General features: G+C 48.7%; 1 protein-coding gene across 4 annotated transcripts; it reads right to left on the bottom strand.

Annotated features, from left to right (window-relative positions):
* Positions 1–551: 551 nt before the first annotated feature.
* On the bottom strand, positions 552–22,504 carry rabgef1 (RAB guanine nucleotide exchange factor (GEF) 1). Of its 4 annotated transcripts, XM_088615825.1 has the most exons (12): positions 21,684–22,504; positions 20,838–20,979; positions 14,141–14,323; positions 13,855–14,024; positions 12,136–12,243; positions 11,473–11,493; positions 9,014–9,180; positions 7,666–7,747; positions 6,912–7,044; positions 6,482–6,573; positions 5,153–5,409; positions 552–4,722 (listed from the first exon to the last, which is right to left on the bottom strand). In XM_088615825.1, exons 3-12 carry the CDS (start codon positions 14,317–14,319, stop codon positions 4,324–4,326), a joined length of 1,608 nt encoding a protein of 535 aa, XP_088471951.1. In that variant the 5' UTR covers positions 14,320–14,323; positions 20,838–20,979; positions 21,684–22,504; the 3' UTR covers positions 552–4,323. The 4 variants fall into 4 exon arrangements, with proteins under 4 accessions (XP_088471951.1, XP_088471950.1, XP_088471952.1 ...); XM_088615824.1 differs by lacking the exon at positions 20,838–20,979 and having other exon boundaries at positions 21,684–22,494; XM_088615826.1 differs by lacking the exons at positions 11,473–11,493; positions 20,838–20,979 and having other exon boundaries at positions 21,684–22,491.
* Between the last annotated feature and the right edge of the window lie 129 nt (positions 22,505–22,633).

Below are 22,633 nucleotides of genomic sequence, written 5' to 3'. Positions count from 1 at the left end.
TCCTTCCTTGGAAGAAAATTACTGGCTCAATTAATCAATGACTGACAGGTGCTCCTTATGTTTAAAAACAAGGGGTGTAGGATGACCTATAACACTAACTGGGAACAGGCCTCGCAGGAAACCTTCAAGGTGCTGTATATCCTTACAACTGCTGTATTCTAGGGTCTGCCGATGAGTGCAAGGGTGGCCAAAAATCTGGACAGAACACAACCTTATTGCAGGGCACAAACCCAATTAAGAATCACCAATGAACCCACATTTGGACAATGGCGGTAACCTGGAGAGAACATGCAAGCTCCCCACACAGGGTGCTCCAGGCTTGTACTGAACCAAGGTACCGGGAGCTGTGCAGCAGTAGTGACTGCTGTGCCACAACCTCTTCTAGAAGGTGAAAAGGAACAACTTCAACGGACAGCTTTCCTAATATTCTTTGAAATTCAGATCTGTTCCTTTGCTGGTAAAATGTCCTTATCTTGCTTCTCAAAGCTTAGTTACATAGTTGTCTGCATCAAAGTCTTTATCTGCCAACAAAATGATCAAGAGTCAAAGCAAACACTGGAAGCATGTGGGTTTATTGAAATAAACACAGTTCAGACACGATATGTAAAAAACACCACAGGTTCTATATATTACATAATAAATAGTGATGTGTTATGCAAGTTTAAAAGTCACACGGGTGAGGTCACAAATATACATTGTTCAGAGTCGTTAAAAAGACTCTCCCTCTGGCAGAGTACCTGCTCGGGGATGTGAAGAGAGGGTGAAGGTGGGAAGAGGGGGGACGCATTCCTTATTTCCACAGCTTCCGATCCTGTGCAGGCTTCTCAACCAGATCCTAAACCCGCGTCACCGGCTCCAGAGCCGCTCGGGGATCACAGCACGGGGGTCTGGGGGCACACCGAGGGCGTGGAAGCACTGGCAGGCCTGACGTCTTACTGGGCAGGCAAGATGGGTCACACAGGAGGTAAGAACACCAACTACGCCAGACTGCAAGTCAGATACTGTGATCCCTTTTCCAAAGCAGAACAGTGAAAACAGAATTCGCAACACAGCTTTATCGTGTGCTAAACTAAAATTCATAAAGGACTGAAAGTATCCAGGGACCCAGCTCTGCACAGGCTGTCAACAGGGACAGTGGACACTGGGCGTACGTCTGTGGTGGAAGAACACTACGTTACGTTGCGGCTGGAGGGAAAGGGAGTGTCTGAGGTGCAGTATTCTTCATGCAGCATCTTCCAGCACAGTGCTCCCTGCAATCAGCCTGACGTAAGATGCACCAGGTCACAACCACACAACTATCCTGTGGGTCTTTTTATATAGGTTACCCGTAAAGAACAATTTGTAAGACTTTCCGTGCAACTTAACATGGGAGTTATTTAAACCAGGAAATGACAAACTGATCCTGAAGGATGCAGGATTAGCACATTTTCATACCAAACTATCCGAATTACTAAACAACTAACTCTTCTTTTCCCACTCTTTGGAAATCTATGGTTAAACATGAGCCAAGTGTTTTAGGTCTTTGGGACTAGAGGTGGTCCACCCTCTTTACAGAAAGTTATCCATATATAAGGACTGTTTCCTGAAACTGAACAGCAAGAAGGCCACCAGACAGAATCAGTCAGGACCCTCCTCTGAGAATCATTCCCAATTAAAAAAATACAGCAATCCCATCACTCTGGTTTGTCCATTTCTATCAGCACTGATGAAACAGGACTCCAAATATACACTTCCATTTCCAAATACCTGTCCTTAAACACTCAATGCTTATTTTTTAAATAATGCTCTTTCTAAAACTGCAATATTCTAAATAAAATGCGGCTTTTCATGTTAGCAAAACTGAACACTGAAACAATACTTTCAGATGAGAATTAAATTGTGTTGTATTTTTTACAGTTCATGACCAGCAGCCAGGGGCATGTGTGGACAGGAATCATTTCCACAGGGGAGGGACCTGGTGCCTAAAAGGCTGTTATCCCAGAGAGGGACAGGCTTCTCTTACTGCTGCAGGCAGCCGAGCTGTGTCAACAGGTTCCCGATTCTGCTGGAGGTCGGCCCCTGCAGCGCTATAGGATCACACCCACAAGATACGCCTGGGTGCCATGATCTGCTTAGGCTTTAAAAGTCAAATTGTTGTTGCTCCCGCTGTTGTGTTTATGTTTTGGTTGTTTCCTTAATGTCCTTGTATTGGTTGCACACATGCGAATAAGCATTTCACTGCACTTGTGCACATGACAAATAAACTGAACTGAAACTGCTAAACAGAGAAATCCTAAATGTGTTTTTATAACCCATTGTGCTGTTGCAGAACACAGAGTTCTGGTTTGCAGTTTCAAAAGGATCTGTGAACGTGTGCGTGCCTGTGTGAACAAGCATCGCTGCTAGAGTCATTTTGGATCTGGTCCACACGGTCAGCCAGGCAGGCATGCTGTAGCCATTACATGTTCACCCTATTTAACAGAAAGGTGACACCTTTCTGGAGAAAACTAAATTCTATAGCAGCCTTGCATAGAGGCAAGAGGAAGATCAACGACCAACAGGCCCAAGACCCGCCCTCAAACCCTCTTCGCCCAACTCCACAGAGACATGTGCAGGTGCATCAGGGCCGAAGAGGCGGATGTTTAGAGAAGCTGGCTCTCATGAGTGGCACCCTCCCATTCATCTGCCCCCGAAACCTGCCCCCATCCAGGCGAAGAAGCATAATGTAAATAACAGCGTTATGGGCACATGCTTTCATAAAAGACAAAGTGATCCAGAGCACTAAACAAGCTATTACTGGAAATGCTAGAATTCACTACAGCACAACAAACCCATTTTACCTGTAGCTGATGAGTGGAAACTCACATGCCTCTTAAGAGTTAGTAAGAAATGATCTAACTTAACACCCACCATCCCCAAAATAAAACATTCAAAATCATATTGGGGGGGGGAAAGATTAGGTGAACTAACCTACCTACAGTACTAAGTGAAGGTGATTGGTGACCTAATTACATTTTAGAAATGACTAAAATGAGGTTACAAGTCAAATAGCAAGAAAAACAAAATAGGGCTGTACGGTGAGATACAGTACATAAAATAATCGACCTGATTTACTTGACTTGCTACAACAGTGTCAACGAGCTTCAGTGTTTCTTGTGTTGGTGAAGCGTTCTGCTAAAATGCTGATAGTTAAGCATGAGCACTGAAGTTCTTTTCTATAGATATTGCTATGGTGCACCACTGTAAACCTGCAGGACATTATAAAAAACGTGAATGCATGGTGTACCACACAGAATAGGATAGTAAACCAAGGCACACACAGGGGGAACTATAATGAATCATGCTAAATGAGTGGAAAAGTGAAATAACTTTAGCGTAGTGAACTATTACAAACCACACCCTTAACAGAAACATTCGACACGCGTCTTTACACATCGAGACATCTGCTGAGAGGGGGAACATACATCAGGGGGTTTGTTTCCCCAATCTATCAGCACACTAAGGGAAACATCCATCATTGGCAAAGATCCCCACTGGTAGGGCAGTCCTCATGGCCAAGCAGGAGGGCGAGGGAGACGAGAGCATCAGGAAGAAACAGCACCGCCGTACTGGGACAGGGGCTCGCTGGGATTACAACAGGGCCACAGAGACAATAAATGCGCGGTATTCAAAACATTTAGCAGTTTGAGTATTTAACAACACCAATGCAAGAGCTGGATCTTTCTGTATAATGTCTCTGAACTTCAACCTGTTTATTCTGCATATCCTTTCAAGATCACAACTCTAAGGAGAGAAGCACCAGGAGCTTGCCTGTTGTAAAAGCGAGTGCTCGGCTGGGATGCTCGAGTTGTTCAACGAGGAAAGGCAGTCAGTCTGAGCACTGGGGGGCCTGGCTGGGCCCTGTCACTCCTATGATGTAGTGGGATTCCCCAAGTGGCAGCGCCGACAGGGGAGGAGCTGGGCTTAGTCAGCCAGGGCGACCCCAGCAGCTGCCCGCGGGCCTGCAGTGCGACAGCGAGGAGTGGGGAGCCCCCCCTGCTAGAGCACTGAGCCCGTCACAAACAGGAACGACTGGAGAGGCGGGAGGGTGCAATGCAAGGAAATGGAAGAACATGACACTGAGAAACAACACTGCCCCGCAGTCAGGCGCTGCGACACACTTGAGCTCGAAAACTCGCTGTGAAGAGGGGTGTGTGGGGGACAGGAGCCAGCTGCACCAGCTGGGCTGGAACGCTGATGAACCCGGGGAGGCTTGCAGGCCGCAGCCTAGAGACTGGAGAGTTCCCAGGGAGAGCCGGCGTGTGAACGGGGGAGGGAACGGGCCGGGCTAGCCGGAGCACTGCCCTAGCCGGCGAAGACCTGCGGCTGCAGCGGGGGCGGCAGGCGGTCGTTCTCCACGTTGTCGGAATCTATGGCCGAGGCGGGGGGCGGCCGGAGGTCCAGCGGGTGCCTGTCCAGGATGTCCTGCACCTCGCGCTCCACCCCGGCGCGCCAGTCGATCAGGTCGCCCTCCAGCCGCCGCGCCCCCTCCAGGACCCTCTCCTGCCGCGCGCCCAGCCCCGACAGCAGCTCCAGGCTCTGGTAGACCTGCGCCAGGGCGGGGCTGCCGCCCGCCGGCGGGGGCCAGGCCTCGGGCTCCTGCCTGCGGGGCGACGCCTGTCCCGACATGTAGCGCTCAAAGTCCTCCGGGCTGAGGTTGAGGGACTGGGCGTCCAGCTTCTCGATGAAAGCCACTGCGCAGCACTGCAGGGAGAGGAGGCACACGGGTCACCGGGCGGAGACAGGGGCAGCACTCGGCCCTCCCCTCCCCGAGAACCTACCTCCCGCGGGGCAACTCGTGGCTCTTATACATCATTCCGCTCAGGCCCGGAGTCTGGGAGCAATTAGAGCCACTCGAGGACAACGGTCTCAGAACTGGAGCGGACATGGAAGTAGCACACTAACAGCAGAACTAAAATGTCAAAATCAAGCCTCGTCTTCATGGCCAAGGTTTGCAAAAAGTATAGAGCTTTTCTGGCCCATGGCTTTACTACAGCTTTTTAATCTAATTTACCCCTAAACCTCCTTTCCACTCTGAGCTAGATGGACGTTCCTATATGGACCTAATTCCTATCATGGCCCATCTGTACTTGGAGGCCGTGTCCTGTGTCCGGGCGGGCGTGAGCTCGCTCACCAGGTTGGTGAAGTAGTAGCCGTCCTCGCCGGTCATGAGTCGGCTGGGGTTGCAGAAGCGGGTGATGTACTGGATGTTGGACTGCAGGCGGGGCGGGTTGGCCTTCAGCACGATGTAGATGAGGGTGGGCAGGAAGTCGTCCGCAGAGGCGGGCTCGCTCTTGGTGATCTTGATGGCGTTGAAGATGTGCTTGCTGCAGCGCGTGATGCAGGCCAGCTTGTCCCTGGGCACGCGCTTGGAGTCCATCTCGATAACATCTGCAGGGGTAGAGTTAGACAGGCCCGTCTCAATCTATGACCTCTGAACGGCCTGCGACTGACAACAAGTACGGTATGTTTCCAAACAACAAAACCTCATCTTGCTTTTGATCATCTCAACTTTTTCTTCAAACAATTTTCTGGCAATGCACCATATTATACCAGGATCCCAGATGTACACATCCAAAGAAAAACAGGTTCACTAGTAAAGATGTGCAATGAGAGCTGGACTTGGGGTTGCCCATCCCTAACCTGTTATGGGCCATTTTAGCACATGTTATTTTCACACAAGCACTCACTTGCCAGTCTCACAATCACCAAGCTCACGTTAACTTGTTTCTTCAATGCTCTGTGCATTAGTGTCACAGTACACCAATACCACTGAAACGCAATATCATGCTAACATCACTACCCTATGCCTGTTTACACAGCAGTAAATCTCACATTAATCCACTCACCACTTTCCACCTCTCAGTCACCCTTGGGCACAACCACACCAGAAAGAAGACCTGCTGCCTTCTGACTGACCACCAGGGAGAGCACTCCGCACAACCATCATGGTCTGCGAGTCAAAGTCCCTTTCCATCAGAACCCCTCTGAGATCCTGACACTGTGGACTACACTGTCCTCTCCATCTGCTGGTCTTTCTTTCACAAATGCATCTTGCACACACTGACAACATCTCTGACCCCTGCCACTCCAGCGATCACAAACACAGGCACCCATTGTCCGAAAGGCAGCCTCCTGCAGGACCAGGACAGACCCCTTCCAGCACAACACTCTGCTTCCAGAGAGGGATTGTGCTGCTTCTCAAGACCGTTTGAATAGGACACTGCACAGCTGAAGCTCATCACGACACCAACTCCCTGCAGCTGCTCCTTTCCAGACAAACAGCAGGTAACAGCCTGTGACGGACAGACAGGACTCTCACCAGCTGTTTTGCAGCTGCATTCAAAGGATCAGAGAGAAACACTTGGCCGTCACATAAGCGGAGATGTAAACAGATACAAGAGGAAGGGAGCAATGCGCATTGAGCTTCCAACGGCAAGAAAACTGAATTCCCAATGAGCACCTGTGATGGCTTTCACCACATTGTCCGAGACCTCAGGGATGTCTTCATTCACCGGGACACACAACATCTGAATGGTAACCCAGTGGAGGGCCCTGTTAGGAGACACACACAGGCAGCAGGCCGTCAGACAGTGCAGGAGAAAGTGATCTCCCTCCAATCTAGCACTTGTAGCAAAGGTGGGAACTACACTTCTCTTTCTCAGAGGTCCTTAGCAACAACGCAGCCATATTGTGGAAGCTGATATGTTCTCTTTGAAGAAATGGGCTGATGAGGTCCTTGGATCAATTTTCTACTAGCAACCAAATGAGCAGGACGAACCTAACGGACTCCCTTTGCTGGCGATACTTCTGCTATTCTTTTTCAAAAGTGTGCAATGGGGACGAGACAAACTCACAATTCCTGTGAAGAAGGGTCAGAGGACAGGCCTCACCTGATGCGCTTCTGCACAGCCAGATCCTTCTTCTCGTCATCAGTGGTTTCTGGACAGAAGACGTTCTTATAGAGCCGAGTCATGAGGTACTTCTCCACCTGGTCCATAACACGCTCCACGCGTTCTGTGGACCCTGCACACACAGACACAGCAGGTTACTTATGGACCCTCCGTTTTCACCGGGGTGACCTACAGTGGTCTTCGCCCTCGACAGACCCAGACCTGGATCACAGTTCAGCCCGTGCTCAGCTGAGCTGCCCTACAGGTCGAGTCATTAATGAGCAGTAGCCAACCTTTAATGTTTTGTTTTTTCACCCCCAACAACACAGAAGAAGAAACATTTCTTAAACGGTCCTCATTCTGTAGAGATTATCAAGAGCCAAGGCTACAGAATACAGTGTTTCTGTAGGAAGGAAAGAGCAAGAGACAAGGCTTAGGGCTGGGTCTTCCCTTTATCCTCACTGGGCACTGGTTACACAGAAAGAATTTGAACGGAAAAACTAAAACTCACCTCAGCCTACTGCAGAGGGTGCCCGTAAATACAAGAATGGGAATAATAAAATTTACAACTAATTCACCCTGAGATCTGCTTTAGATGGGAAACCGTACAGCCAGGACGTCCCTGTGGAGAAACTGCCCTGGTAATTTACTGACGCAGACACATTCACAGTGGCCTTTTATTAGGTCCCTCTTTAGAAGCAGAACTTTTTCTGATGTGCTGTGAAAAGGCTTCGAGCTCAGGCAGTTGACCCACCTTTGAAGTGGGACAGCAGGCGGTCGGCCATGTTCTGGTAGAAGTCCTGGACGCACTCTGACAGTTCTTCTGCGCTGAGGTCCTGGCAGGGGAGGGGACAGACTGAGTTGTCCAAGTGACACACAGCAACACTTTATCTACATCTCTTTCATCCCTAAAACACACAGTGATATTATTGCAACACATATCACACAGTGGGTTAAAGATGCACATCACTGTTACCGTCTGACCCAATCCATTGCTCAATGCACATCTGATGGCTGGACTTAAATACACAGTCATGCAGCTCCTGGAGAATGGCAACTAAGCGAACAACAATGGACAACGATGCAGATATAACTGTTTCAGGATGACACGGGAGGAGGAACATGGTCTTCTCTCTGCAGCGTTTTCAGCTTGCTTTGGGGATTGAATGCACCCAGACGGGATGAGTACACTGCTGTGCCTGGGCTTTCTTTGAGTGTACGGCACTGGAGCAAAACCAAAACACTTCTCGGAGGAAAATAAAAAGTCAACCTTATCGGGATTTTCAGTAAGTCGGTAACATTGGAATCTCTGCCTTTTTAATTTAAAGACTGAAGATGATATACAGCATTTAAGACCAGATTGTTTCAGCTCAGGCACCTCAGGCAGCGTACCTGTGAAACCCATGCAGTTCCTGCCTGTGATGCAGTATTACAGAACACCAGTCAAGGGATGGGGGTTAAAGTGTGAAATTCGCTGCCTGGTCCACTACACCATCTCGCTGCTGCCGCAGACACCTGCCCCTCGTACTGGAGCATCTTTCCACCCGTCATGGTTCCAGCTGCTGCACCTGCCACCCCAGACCACACTCTCCACTTCCTGCGGCGACGGCAGGCAGCTCCCCTCTGCGTGACAGATCAGCGCACTAGCAACCCCCCGCTGCACTGCTCGCACGGTTTCCTGTTCAAGCTCTGTTTAGATTTAAAATCAGATGCTTCGGGGACAGCACTGCTTTCTCGTTTCCTAACGCTCACCCAGATTGGCTCAAGTTCCCCGATCAATCACCTACTAGTGGCCAAATCGAGTCAGATGGGCTGATTGGCTGCCTTTTACTTTTTGTTAACTCTTCTAATGTTCTGCAAGATAAAACTGAACCAAAGGCATTTTCTTCAGCTCCATTTCTAACAGCCCACGCTGTTCTCTTTGTTTTCACTTACTCTCTGCCTGAAGGTGAGGAAGTACGATTGTCCTCCTCTACCACTGAGCACACGGAGATCAGGTTCCTCCTCAAGAGGAGGGGCAGTCCTGATATAACGTGCTGCTGTGCTCTTGCGTGGCCCGTGGCCGGGCGGGTGACCCGGGTCCATGCCCCGCCAGTGCTCACCTTCTTGTTGCCCATGCTCTCGACGAAGGCCCGGCACTGCTTGTGGATCTCGCGGCCCGGCTTCTGCAGGCCCTTCAGGAAGTCGATGAAGTCCCGGGACACCCGGTCCGTCTCCATGCTGGCCTGCCGGCTGATGGACGGGCTGGGCGTCTTGGTCTCCTGGCTCTCTGTAAAGACAGGCAGCGGGCAGAGAGTCAGCTCATCCAGCTCCAGGTACACGAGCAGATGCACGATCCTGCCTCAGACCACAGCCAGCCACCAGCTAACAAGCTCTACAAAGAAGGCATGCTAGAACCTGTATGTTAAAAGGTCCAAAGACCTCTTTACTTGTACTTTATTTTTAGTCAATGAAATCAATGTGTGTTTTTTTCCCCTTACAGGAAATAAACAAATTAATGCGAACCGAGCCTTGCTCATTGACTGTTTTGGATCATTAAAGTACAGCTCTAGACAAAAACAAAACACTAAACATAGCCCCCTAATTTTAGTCTGCTGTAATTTCCCCTTTTATCTGTTACTCGCAGTGATAAACAGGAAGGGTGTTAAAAGAAAAAAGGGTCAGCACACATTTTACATTCTACTTTCACCTAGATCATGTTCAAGGTTAAGTATGTTTCAAAGAACCGGCATTTCAATGAAGCAGTTACACTTTCACTGTTCTCCAGAACAACTTAAGTGCCCAGGCCCATTCCAGTAGAAAAGGTGCTAGAAAGGATTTTTAAGATTTAAGATTTAAGATTTTTAAGAATAAATAAAATTCCACGATTCTTAAAATTCCAATGCTATATGTTTAAAAAACAGTTCCGGAGGAAGGAGTTTTGCACCTTCCCAGAGTACAGATGGATATTTATAATGACATTTCCATGAAGAGTGGAGAACTTCCACATTCATAAAGCAGCAGGATCCAGGAGAATGAATTCTATACCAGCTCGCTCCAGAACACAGGCTGGGCTTTGCAGCCGCAGGTTCGAGCCTGGGTCATGTGACTAGCCCACTATGACCAATACACTCCAAGCGGGAAAGCACAATTGGCTGAGCGTCACCAAGAGGAGTGAGGACAGGGCCCCCTGTGGCCTCCAGGACACATACAGGTAGGTGGCGCTGTTGGGCACAGACAAGGCCCTCCTGCAGTCCAGCTGAGGTGCCCGTGAGGTTCTGAAAAATGGGCCGGCTGGAAGCACCTGCCAGCCTCATTCTCTCCCTTGTGCAGTTGCAGAGTTTGTAGCCATGAGCGCAGAAGTCTATAAATATACTCTTATATACAGGTGGAATATATAAATAAATGGAGATTTTAATTCTTAAAAAAACTACAGCTCAACGTCAAACGGGTAAGGAGGAGAAAACAAAGCAACACTCACCCAGAAGATAAAACCATGTAATTTTATCATCTAAAATAGAGTAAAAGACCCGCCTTTCTTGTCAGTAACCTGGCTTACATCTCCAATGACTCCACAGGTCCATGCAATACCAGTGAAAAACAGTTGCACTCTCTTTGGCCTTCCGAGTGTTGCACCACTTTCTTCATTCTAAACTCTGTTACGTCTGCACCTCCGCTCAAGAGATGCTGATCTGAGCTGTTTTTAAAAACTAAAGTGCAAACAGAGCGCAGATCTTCACAACAGACAGAGTAAATTCTAATGCTGCTGGCGGGAAGCACATCTCTGTAGATGTCCAGGCCTTGTGACATGGCTGAAGTACAGGGCAGTGCAACTGTCTGCTGACTCTGTGGAAATACTTACTCTCGGCAATCAGTTTCTTCCATCTCCACCACTTCCAAGGTTTGCACAACTTTTACTGGAATATATGAAGAAATGTGCGGAACCAGCCTTTCAAGCAGCCAGACAAGATTAACAGCCTGACTTACAGTAACCAGCCAGAGAGCAATATCCTTAGGAGAACTGGATGAAACCTTCCTTCCATCCAGGCAGAAAAGCTGATGTTATCATGAACCTGGATCAGATTAGGCGGATTCTTCACCAGCACTTGGCATCCGCTGATATGACAGTTTCCTGCCATATCAGGACGAGCTTTGAAATACAGCTGCAATGAGCACCAAGAACACCAAGCATAAAATGGAGCAGACACAAGCACTAAAGTTCTGTAGGAGAACCTGATGGGAGATAGTTATGCAAATGGTATTTTAAAACAGGCAAAGACAACCTGCATGAAAAAACAACAATATTCTATCATTTTTTAGTTGCACTCATGTTGCAGCACAAATCAGTAGTTTAAATTGATGCATGTTAAGTACAGGCACTACAGTATAACCACCTCTGATCACTGTTTTCCTTAAGTTTTCAGTTGATAGAGTATGCAACAGGTATGCATATACTGTACACTGCATGGCTACACAGGTGCAACACTGTAGAAATGGTTGACTTATATGCTTCTACGAGGGCACAGGAAGTCTGCTGGGAGAAGCTACAGTGGCAGAGGACGGAGGGACGGACAGCACCCACCTCTCAGTCTGGCCACCAGCGCTGTGCCCGCAGTGAAGATAGGGGGTGAAAGCAGACAGTGTGACAGTGAGCAGGGCTGAACACACAACGGCAAATGGCATGAACCATGCAGAAACACAGAACACCAGAACACTCGCCTCCCACCTCAAAACCACAGTAGCAACCATAGTTTTTCAAAGCCCGAGCAGTGCAAGGTCCCATAAGTATGAGACAACTTGCACTCAAAAGCTCAACAGTCCAGATCCATGCAGTGGAACACAGCTGTCAGCAGGTTAGGCCTTTCGCTGACGCTACATTAGCACACACTCTGCAAACAAGGCATTCCTGTCCGGTCTCAGCTGACGGCCCGAGGCCTCCCAGAAGCAGCTTGAAGATCACTCAGGGAGGAAGTCCCACACAAATCTCCTGCCTAACTGGCAGTACACTCTGGGATTTTCCCAAATTCTGCCTCTCCCCGTCGTGCCCCGCCATGCTGAGAGGCTCAGACACAGAGACCTGACTCTCTAACAGGGACTGGGGCACTTTAAGCCTCTCGTGGGGTGTAAGTGGCCTGACTTCAGCCCGGGGTGAGGAACCGTCTGGCTTTCTGGGCCGAGCTGCAGGACAGGAGGACTGGGAGGTCGGCCCCAGACCCGCTGCCTGCACCCGCGCTGCACCGTTTACCTTCAGTAGGGGACGCCAGCTCCCAGGGAGGGGTAAAAATGTCCCTCAGGTCCCTGAGAAGAGTCTCAGCATGGCGCTCCCTCCCAGTCGGGGCTTTCTCGGGGGGTGCTGGAAGAAACCCATTGGGGGGGCAGGAGAAAAGTGGAGGGGGAGAGGAAGGGAGGCAGATTCACCACCCAGGGGCAGGGGGGGCAACGTGAGGATGAGCAGGATGGACAGATTGAATGAAAACGGACACAAAAAAAAAAGACAGCAGAAATGAAATTTTTGACAACCAAACAGTACAGATTGATGGGAGGGGATGAAGAGAAAAGGGAAGTGAGCAAGAGGAATGACAAAAAGAGAACTGATTGAATCCTCGTTACCCTGACTGAAAAGGAAAGGAGTGCGTGGAGGGATGACCAGAGCCAGTCTGAGAGCCGGAGAGGGCGACAGCTCAGGGCCCAGCGCCAGCCCCTACTAGGACAGAAAACTCACAATGTCGCTTTGGCTGCGAAGGGGAGATCACGGGATCCACACAGACAGAGAAACATCGGGAACAGAGTCCCAGATCCACAGCGGGGCTGCTCCGTACAGAAGTTGTGCGCTTGGGAAGGGCTGAGGGGAGGTGTGGGTCAGGGGGCTCGAGTGTGAGAGAGCGAACGAGCTGGGGGCCGCACTCCGAGGCATACGCCAGACCATCACTGAAATCTTCTACCAAGAAAATCCATCAATAAACATTTTCAGGGTATGGCTTTTGAAGATGCAGGTGAAAGCATCGACTATTCTAGGTCAATGATTAGTCTTTTTTTTATTCTTAAGACCGGGGGAATCTGTGCTGAACACAGGAAATTCATCTCCGCAGCAAGCGACCCCAGCTCACCACGCCGGGTAAGTTACTGCACTGCGATCACCGTCAGCAGAAGGGGCTTACCACAACCCGCCTGGCCAACACTGCCTGCAGGCACTTCTCCACTTCTGGCAAAGGCTTATAAGCCTGTTCGCAAAACCAGCCAATATCTAGATTTATTCGTGAACAATCTCTCAAGTAGCTGCAACACTAAGAAACCTGATCTTGTCACTTCTCTGCTCCTCCCGGCTCATCAAGACTTGTATGAGAGTTTGAGGAAAATCAGGTTGATTTTTCTGTATGGGGCAGAACCTCCAAAGACCTGTCCCAGTACAATAACACGATCACCATGTGGTTACAGGAGCTGTCTCTTACATGAAACCTTGAGCTAAAGTTCCTGTGCCCTCAGGAGACATTAAAGATCCCAAGGCGCTCCTCACAAGAGCGGAGCTCCTAACTTCAGGGCCAGGGCCCCAGCACAAAAACAAGCGAAAAAATCGGATGTGGCAAATATCACCCGTATTACCAAATATCTCTGCTGAGGCTTACTTCCTGTCCTCTTCTCACCCTACAGGTTGCTGATGCAGGCATAACCTTCTTTTCTACTGGCACTTCCTTCACATGTTCCACATGTGAAATAAAAAAACAACTCAAATGACTCCCCATGGCAGGGTAACATCAGCTTGTGAAACAATACTGGCTGTTGTTTTGGGCAAATCACCCCCAATGATCACCAAAGCACGTATGATCCACAAGGCTTGAGTATTACAAGTTATGAAAGCTGGACCTTTGGAGTTAGATTACACAGTTTGTAAAGAAGATGGGGCTGCAAGTCAAACAGAGTTAAGATAAGAGTCCTCACATCCTCCCCTCCCGGTTCTCATCCATACCTTTCTTGCTAGCAGTGCGCGATGAAGGGCTGAAGAATTTCTTCACCGTTGTGACCTTGCGCGTCTTCTCATTTGACTTCTTCTCTTCAAATTTGGAGAAGGGTGCTAGAGAGGGCTGGGACTGCGCCCCCTGGCTGCTGGCATAGGCTGCCTCCTCCTCTCTCTGCAGCCTGACCCGAGAGACAGACACAGAACAGGATGAGTTACAATGAAACAACTTATTTTCAAATTAGCCACAGAACACTATCCATCATCCCCCTTCAGGCCGTAGTGCAGACGGGGTTACCTCTCAGCCAGAGCCCAGTCCTCCTGGATCTGTTTCTGCCTGGCCCGCTGGTATTCCTCTCGCCAGCACTTTGAACAGAAGCCTTGCCAGGCAGGGTTGCCATAGTAACCGCATCCTTTCTTACACAGCAACTCTGACTGGTCCACATGGATCCCTCGGCGTTCAGACTTCTGGCTCATCTTTCTGTTGGGGGAATGCTAGCATATAAAGTCCCGCCATCACTAAATTTAACTTAATCATTTTCATAGGCAGAGATATTACAAAAATCTGCTAGCAGTCTTTTTCAGTTTTCAGAAATTACATCTACTGAGCAAAGGACTGTCGCAGTTCATATTTGTAAGCCAAACTATGTTCATCTGGAATCTAAAATATAATTATTTTATAAAAGCAGGAATAATACAAGAACCAAAACCTTAAGAGAAGTCATACCGATGTACCAATTCTTTGCACAGTGTGCTCTTACTATTAAGTTTATTTATAGGATCTGAAACTTACACTACACTTTTGTGCAAAACTAAAAAAAAATGTTAAAGGCATATAAAACAGTTGATTCTGTTGCTTCTCCATCATATCCATGAGAAAAATCCAAACAGTTTTACAGTTTCCCACATGGTTATCAAACAAAGACACTGTTTTGTTAAATGCCACACCCTGCTCAGAGTGCCAGGCAGGGAGGCAGTAAACAGGAGCTACTTGCGCTGTGCTGGTAAAAATGTACTGCACTTCAGACAAGATGGAGCTAGTCTTTTGTGAACAAAGACAAAAGCACTGATTTACAGATCCGGAGTTTCATTTTCACTTAAAATCCAGCACAGAAAAAGAACTTGAATGTTTCCTCAACACTGTTACTGACATACGTAGGAGGAAAATTAGTGACTATTAACATCATGACTGTCAAACCACAAAAGACAATCTGGCATAAACAACACAATTTTAGCTCTTTAGAATTACTTTCTCTTTCCTTTTTCCATTCACAGCATACAAGCCCAATAATAACACCACAGCATGTAACTCTAGATATCTGGACCTTGTGTTACCTCACCCTTACATTGACGTATGCATAAACCACAGTGGAACATGTAGGAGAAAACTACTTCAAGGAAGCAACTGTAAAGTACACTGCAGAACAGAGCTCTAAATCAGGCTCCTTGCTACACAAACAGGACTCCAGGGATCTGTGGAAAGATCTCATAATAGGTGTGACCGGGAACTCTGCAAGCCAGTTTCTCAATGAGTCACTCCAGGCCCGGCAGCAACTGTGAGGCCCTGCGGTGCCTCTGCTGACGAGCACGAAACTGAACTCTGTCCCATTAGCAACCCTACTCCAGGAAGGAAGCCTTCACCTCCAGCATTAATATTTCAGCAGGCTGACTTAGTCGTGCCCTCAGCAGAGCCCTGGACGAGACGCGCTGACCCTGAGCAGCAGTGCAGTGGCACACAAGGGCACAACAGTTAGTTCACAAGTGAAACCAGGAGACATTGCTTCACCCAAGAGCTTGAGGGTTTTCGACCGCAAGATTCCCAGCCATGTTGTTGAAGCTGATAACGTGGGATCCTCCTATAAACGAAACGCCCACCCCATCATTGTAATCTTTATGTGCTTACTGTACGTTCTTAAATGCATAGAGGAGAAACTAACACACGCAATTAACGACGGTAGTGTCACACTTCCACAGCTTGAGGAAAGCTTAACTGCTCTAACCACTGCACCATAAAACGTCAACATCTCTGTTCACGCCTAAAACGTGATATAGTGTGGCCAGTCAGGGATGGGTGAGAGAAGAGCATCACACTGAGAATGCAGGGAGAGCTAGGGAAAATGTGCGAGAGGAAGAAACGGATGCATTCTCACAAGTGAGCTAAACCACGCGCTTCGCACACATGAAACGGCATGATCGAGACCGAGATCGAGAAAATGAGCGTGCAAGAAACGTACAAACACGCATTTTTCGCATGAGAGCCATGCAACACACTTTACAAATACGAGATAATATTTGGGGAGTTAGGGAAGCGTGTGTGAGCAGCTACAGAAAACACCTTCTCACGGGAAAGCGGATTAAGGTCAGCTCATTACCTAATGGGGATATAAGAAGGGCATGTAAACAGCGAGAGGAGAACATTAAGGACCTGGGGGAGAGAACACCTGACTATACCATGTCTCGGGCAATGAGAACAGGACTGTTTAAAAACAGGCCGGATTCACAGAGCTGGGAGGGTCTCAGTGCAGGAAGTTAGACAAGGGAGGAGCAAAAGTTAGCTCTCTTCTCACAGAGCATCGGTAGGAGCTCCTGTCATTGCTTGACTTTAAGGGAACCGAAGCTTCCAGAGGAAAGCTGTCCTAGCTCTGGTGGGCTAGGAGCTGGAATTCTGTTAAGACCAAGACACAGGAAAAACGAAGTGAGCAGCAGACTCGGTAGCTGCCATGTCAGGCCCACCTGTAAGATAAGACCTATGGCAGAGTGGACCTGGGGAAATAGGATCAAGCGGGAGAGCGTTTACAACTGCTACTAAGGGAGCCACTAGGGGTTAGGATTCTCTATACCCCCAAAAAGGCAGTCGTTTAAGATTAGCTGGCTAAATCCCAGAGGATTTTTAAAGGTTTCCTGATAGAGGAAAGCAGATCAAGCAGTTGGGTTGCTCTGGAAAGCCCAACCAGGACTGGCAGGGGGAGAAGGGAAAGGTAGCTGTCCCCAGGGGTTGGACCCGGAGCTTAGGAGCCCCTGTCAGCCTCACGGGACTGGATCTAAGGTAGGCTGAGGAAGGGAGCAGGACCCCCCCGGTTGTGTTCTCCAGATTCGGGGTGCTGCAGTGTGCAAGTCCTTCTGTAGAGTGAGGCGGTTGCTAGGGAACTCACCCATAATCGGGTACCGCCGATACTGGTTAACATTTCTCTGGTTGACCATGCGGCTACTTGGACTCCTGTCCCGAGCAGATATCCGAGAGGTCTCCGCGGAGTGGAAATGTAAACACCTAACAATCCCGGAGGAGATTAGGTTCTGGAACACAGGGTTCAGGTTTTCACTCAAGCTGGGTCTCTGGTCCTGGACCACACAGGCTTTGGGAAAGGGTTAGTGACTTAGACTGAGATGCATCTGAGATGCATCAGCACAGCCAAATAGAAAACAAAACCCAACTACAGGCCACAGAGAAGTCACGTGCCTCACAATTTGCATCAGAGGGTGGCAAACCGTTCCAGTCGAAAAGCAGTGCTGGATTGGAGCTGCTCTGTTAGAATTGTCACAAAAAATAAGGAAGAGTATCTCTGAGTGTGGATTGCCCATTTATGAAATCAGAACGCACACCTTTCGAACAAAGAGAAACATTATTCTCTTCTACCAGGAAGGACGATCTGGAACAATGAGCTTAGAGTCATGTCACTTGACACTCGGTACAAACCTTAAAGACCTCAGCCTCAAAACTGCTTTTTGGCACAAGTCATACTTACAATCTTAGATACCAGGTGAATACCTGGACTGCATAACAGCCCGCTGAAAAAAAAGGCTAACCTATAACCTTGAATCAAGATATGCTTCACTGACTCTGAAAGCAAACAGTGCACTGTTAATAGAAGCTTGTGTTTTCTTCTTGCAGACTACAACAGAAATTCCTGGCATTAAAGTTCACACACAACAGAAATGAACAAAGGAGCTCTAACTGAACCTGGAAAGGTGAGGGTACTAGTTATTCAAGGGTTAGAAAGCTGGTACTCTGACGAAAATGAACAAGGTCACCTTTGTGCTGAAGGAAGAAAAAACTCAAAGCCAGTGGTCACCATTGAGCACACCCTGAAACGGGCAATACAAAAAGAGGTGTGGTCTAGACACACAAAAACACAGGGCTTACCAATTCAGACCTCGCAACCCGACTTCCCCTTAGTCCAAGCTGACTACTGACGAAGCATACTGCCTGCTCCTGTCGCAACTACATCACATCACTTTCAAGAGCCACGAACCCAAGTCAAGATCACCGTAGCCCAGAGCCTATGCTGGGGAGCACTGGGTTCAAGGCAGGACACACCAGTCCATCGCAGGAAACACACAGACACTCACATTAGGGCTGATTTTACTGGAAGTCAATCAACATACTAGTATTAGTTCAGGTGGGTAGCTGCATCAGCATGCAGGCTCCACGGCCGAAACGTTGTGTTTTCTTTCGTCTCTTATCAGAATGGAATAAACATATTCCCTGTTCCTTTGCAACATACTAGTACGTCAATGGACTGTGGTAGGAAAATGGCGCACCTAGAAAACCAAGTGAACACAAGGAGAACATACAAACTCCACACAGACAAGACCCCAGGAACTGAAGCCAAGGTGTCACTGCTACGAGACAGCAATGCTAACCACTGCCAATATAACAGCATGGCACATGTCTTAGGAAAACAAACCCTACACACTGTAACAAGCATGAGAAATTCAGGATATGCGTTTGTGTCTGACCTTAGACACTGCAGCTTTTATAACCAGACATGGAGCAAAAAGCTACGCAATGGTAAACTAACCTCTCTTCCTACACTACAGCCAACAGTTTTGCAAAGGCTCGGGGTTTATTGAGAGTGGGAAAATGTTTTTTTACAAAGGCAGCAGACTCTGACTTCTTTCTGATCACTCCGCAGCTGCTGTCCTCCCCACACAAGGCACACATGAGCACTGTATACATCTGTACACTTTAGATATTAAGTAGATCTTACCTTACTGTTTGCTAAAACAAAAGTACTTTACTTTGATCTTTGGCTTATTCTCTGCGTTCATTTTACATGTGGGATTATTGAGCAAGATCCATTTTGTGGTCATTAAGTGTACATTTAATTATGGCACACTGTTGACACGACAGTCCTGTGACTGCACAGGAGTGTGGGGAGAGTGGGAGAGGGCGGCACAACCTTCAGGGCTCTGTAAACATGTACCTGAACAGTGTGTCGTTCTGGACCAGCGAGAGGTAAGAATCCCTCAGTCCCACAGATACAGCACACCTTACAGTCTCATGACTTACACTCTCAGCTTGCTTCATAGTGTCAAGAAACAATCAATTTCCATATCAATTAAATAAATCAAACAGCAAACTAAATTCCTTGCAGTTGGTGGTTTCTGAACCTTGAACCACTGCTCCAACACGGCCTCAATACAGACAGAGCGGCTCGTCGGAGACAGACTGACCACTTCAAACAGAGATATCAAGCTGCGTTGATAATACACAAGCAGCAGAACGGTGTGAGAAAGGACCTATTTTTCAACAAAGAGGTAAGTTGTTATGGAAATATATTAAGCGACAACTGAGTTAAATTGAGTCAAAGTCCAGACATATTTCAAGTTTTAATACCTGCTTTACTAAATCTACTAAGTAGCTACTTGGGCACTATGTTTTTTTCTTTACTTATAGCACCACAAAGCTAAACAATTGCGATGCAAAGACTCTATATATAAACACTGCTACCCTGTTGCCGATTAGGACACAGAGGCTGAGGATCAATCTAAGTGCAACAGTGCTAACAGAGCATTTAACAGACTTCTTACAGTGACACTGTTCCCAGTGGGTTCACAGACGTGGCCATCCACAGACTGAAAGCTGGGATCTGACTGCAGGTGCTGCTGTATGTTGTTTTATAGATCACATTTGTTCCACCAGCCTAGAGAAAACCCAGCTCTCTCACATGCAATGTTAATGATTGGGATTGAACAGCAGGAGTACAAAACAAAGTCCACCTTCAGGCTTTGGTATCTTACCCACTTAAAGCCAGAAAACAGAATATAATCAGAAAGTGGATGGAGAGAAAGCTTTCTGTTTGGTCATCATCATGTAACCCTGCTCTTTCCCACAGCTGATGCCAGCAAAAGCTTAAATATAGCAGCTCTGTGTAACCGATAAGCTTTACTGTATAATCTTGGACGCGCCCAACGTCACCACCTTCTCTTCCCAACCTTGAGGCTCATCCCCAGATTAACAGTGTCCTGGAGCTAGTTCCTTCCTCTGCCAGGTCGGTGGCACCCCTCACTGAATCAGGGGCTTGCCCAACTATAGAAAACCACCTGCTGCTTTTCAGGCTGTCAAGGAACAGGTAAGCGTTCCCTGGACGTACCTTGAAAGGCAAAGAAAATACATTTTTACGCTGTGGCACCTTGTTCAGGTGACCTCTTTGATACATGAAGAAAGCTCCACTGCCAAAGTGTTCCATTCCACTTCCTGACCTTTCAGCTTGGAATGAACCTTTACCTGTTCCTCTGCAGCTGGGACACGCTGATGGATCTCCCTGCTCACACGTCTGCAAGCTATCTGTGGCTTACCATTTTTTCCATCAGCATGAGAATAATACAATTTGAAGAATGCAGGCTAACAAGCAGGCTTTCTTTAGCACAAGAGACTGCGATGACTCAAAATAACGTTTCCTCCTTCAAGTTCGACACCCAATATTGACTGAATTGACTGGAACCAGGGCCAGATCTCCACCTGCATGTACGCTGAGCTCTGCTCCTCTGTTGAATGGGGAGGAAAGAAAAAGGAACAGAACACCTCCAAAGAAGGATTCCTCCCAATAAAGATGTTTTGGTTTAAGGAGGAGGGTGACACCTCCAGCTATACAGATAGCGTATCTGTCTCTTTTTGGAGTGTCCCAGAGGGGACCCCAATTGGTGTCGCCCCTCCCTGCACAGGAAGCTTTAGGATCTGGTTTACGTGCATCACTGAAATGCGTCCTCCTTACCTTTTACAATCCACCAGTCAAGTGTACTGTTCTCTGCTTCTCATCGGGAGACTACAGCACATTCTACCTCGAAACCCCCGGCCCGTTCTCACTGCAGAAGGGCCGCCGTCCCAGCGAAACAATTCCCTTCCTTCAGCAAGATCTGAAAACTTGCAACATGACTAAACTGAGTATTTAGCGAGCCGTGCCATCCGAGAGGGGGGGCGCAGGGAGAGGATGAGCCCCCGGTCAGGTCCCGCCACCCGCAGCCTGGACCCCATCAGCTCGCTTGTGTAAGAACAGCACCGAGAGCCCCTCCTGCTTCACACGGGTTACACGCGGAATTCAGGGGATGCCCTGCACTTGTGAGAGCAAACGCCGCTCTTAAAGAGAAGTTTTCTAAATGGCGACGTCAGCAACCGGTACTTATTTGCCCAGGGACTGCCTGCCACCAGCTCACCCGGGGGCACCTGTACGCTTTCCCGGGCCCTCTTCTCGTCCCGACGCTGCGCCCGATGTGACTAGAGAGCACAATGGTTACGAAGTGCAGCCAGGACCGCAGCAGAAACGGCGCGCCTGGGGTACGAGTACACCCCGTAACTGGCCACCGTGGGGTCGCACTAGCGCCGTACTCCCCGGCGAGAAAGGACACACCCCGGAGCACACAGCCAGACACCGGTGCTCCCGGAGCCGAGGGCGAACAGCGGAGAAGACGGCGTCCCGGCTGGACAAGGACGTGCTGTCCAAACCCGGGTCTGTCTCCCGGCTCCCGGCTCCCCCGGGCGGCTGCCTCGCCCCAGCCCGCCTCGCCCCCCTGTCCAGCCGCCCTCCCGCCTGCCTCGGCCCGTCTCCGCCCGGAGTGCTCACCCGGTCGGTGTCGGTGGGTAGGGAGGCTCCCGGTCCCCAGCTCGTCGCCTGTCCGCCGTTACTCCTGCTGCATTGACAGCGCAGCCGACACTGTTTACCGACCCGCCCCCGCTGCTCTGCGCGCCGACGTCACCGCGCCGCCGTGCCGTGCGTACGTGCGTACCGCCCCCACCCGTATGCGCCGTAAGAAAGGCGACACCGTTTATTAGAAAATCTACGACATTTTTAGTGATTCGTTAATTTATTTCCTTATTCAACCCACAATACCAGGAGCTGTTCAACATAACCAACTTAAACGTGGAAGTGCATTTAAAACCGGGATTGTGGGAGTAGGAAACAAGCTTCCTACGTATTCTTGGTCTCTTTCATTTAGGCTGCATGTCAAATTCAGTCACAGTTAAAATTACAAAAACAAAGATCGCAATGACCCCATAGATAAATATCAAAACAACCCCTTAGCTTCCATTGTTCTAGGTTTCATCGTTGATTTTGCTCAATTCAATGTTTATTCAATTCAACATTTCTTGTTTCACTGTTAATCCGTTTTGAAGGCCGGCAGCGGGAATGTGGTGTTCTCACGCAAATTCGTAAGCTCTCCCCCGAGCTGTTGTGCCCCCATGAGGTCTCTATCGTTGCCACTATACAGGTGCGCGTATGTTAGGTGCTGGCGGTAAGAGCAGCCGAGCCCCGGCAGCCGCGTGCGCCTCCGCGTGGCGCGGGCATGTTCGTGTCATCGGGCACCACGTGTGCAGTGCTGGCCGCGCCGGTGCTTACACAATAGGCCTAAATCCCAGAAAACGCAAGAACGGAGCGCAGATCGTTCATTCTGAGGTCAAGCGCAAAGAGCTTTTATAAACGACTTGATACTTACATCTTGTCTGACTACACCTTGCAAGGAAAAAAACCCTTCAAACTCCTCCACCCAGGAGGTTTTTACTGATCTTTTTAAT

This window comes from Lepisosteus platostomus, chromosome 22 (assembly GCF_059453375.1).
Source record: "Lepisosteus platostomus isolate fLepPlt1 chromosome 22, fLepPlt1.hap1, whole genome shotgun sequence".
NCBI classification, from domain to species: domain Eukaryota; kingdom Metazoa; phylum Chordata; class Actinopteri; order Semionotiformes; family Lepisosteidae; genus Lepisosteus; species Lepisosteus platostomus.
This window is presented reverse-complemented; position numbering and strand designations above follow the sequence as displayed.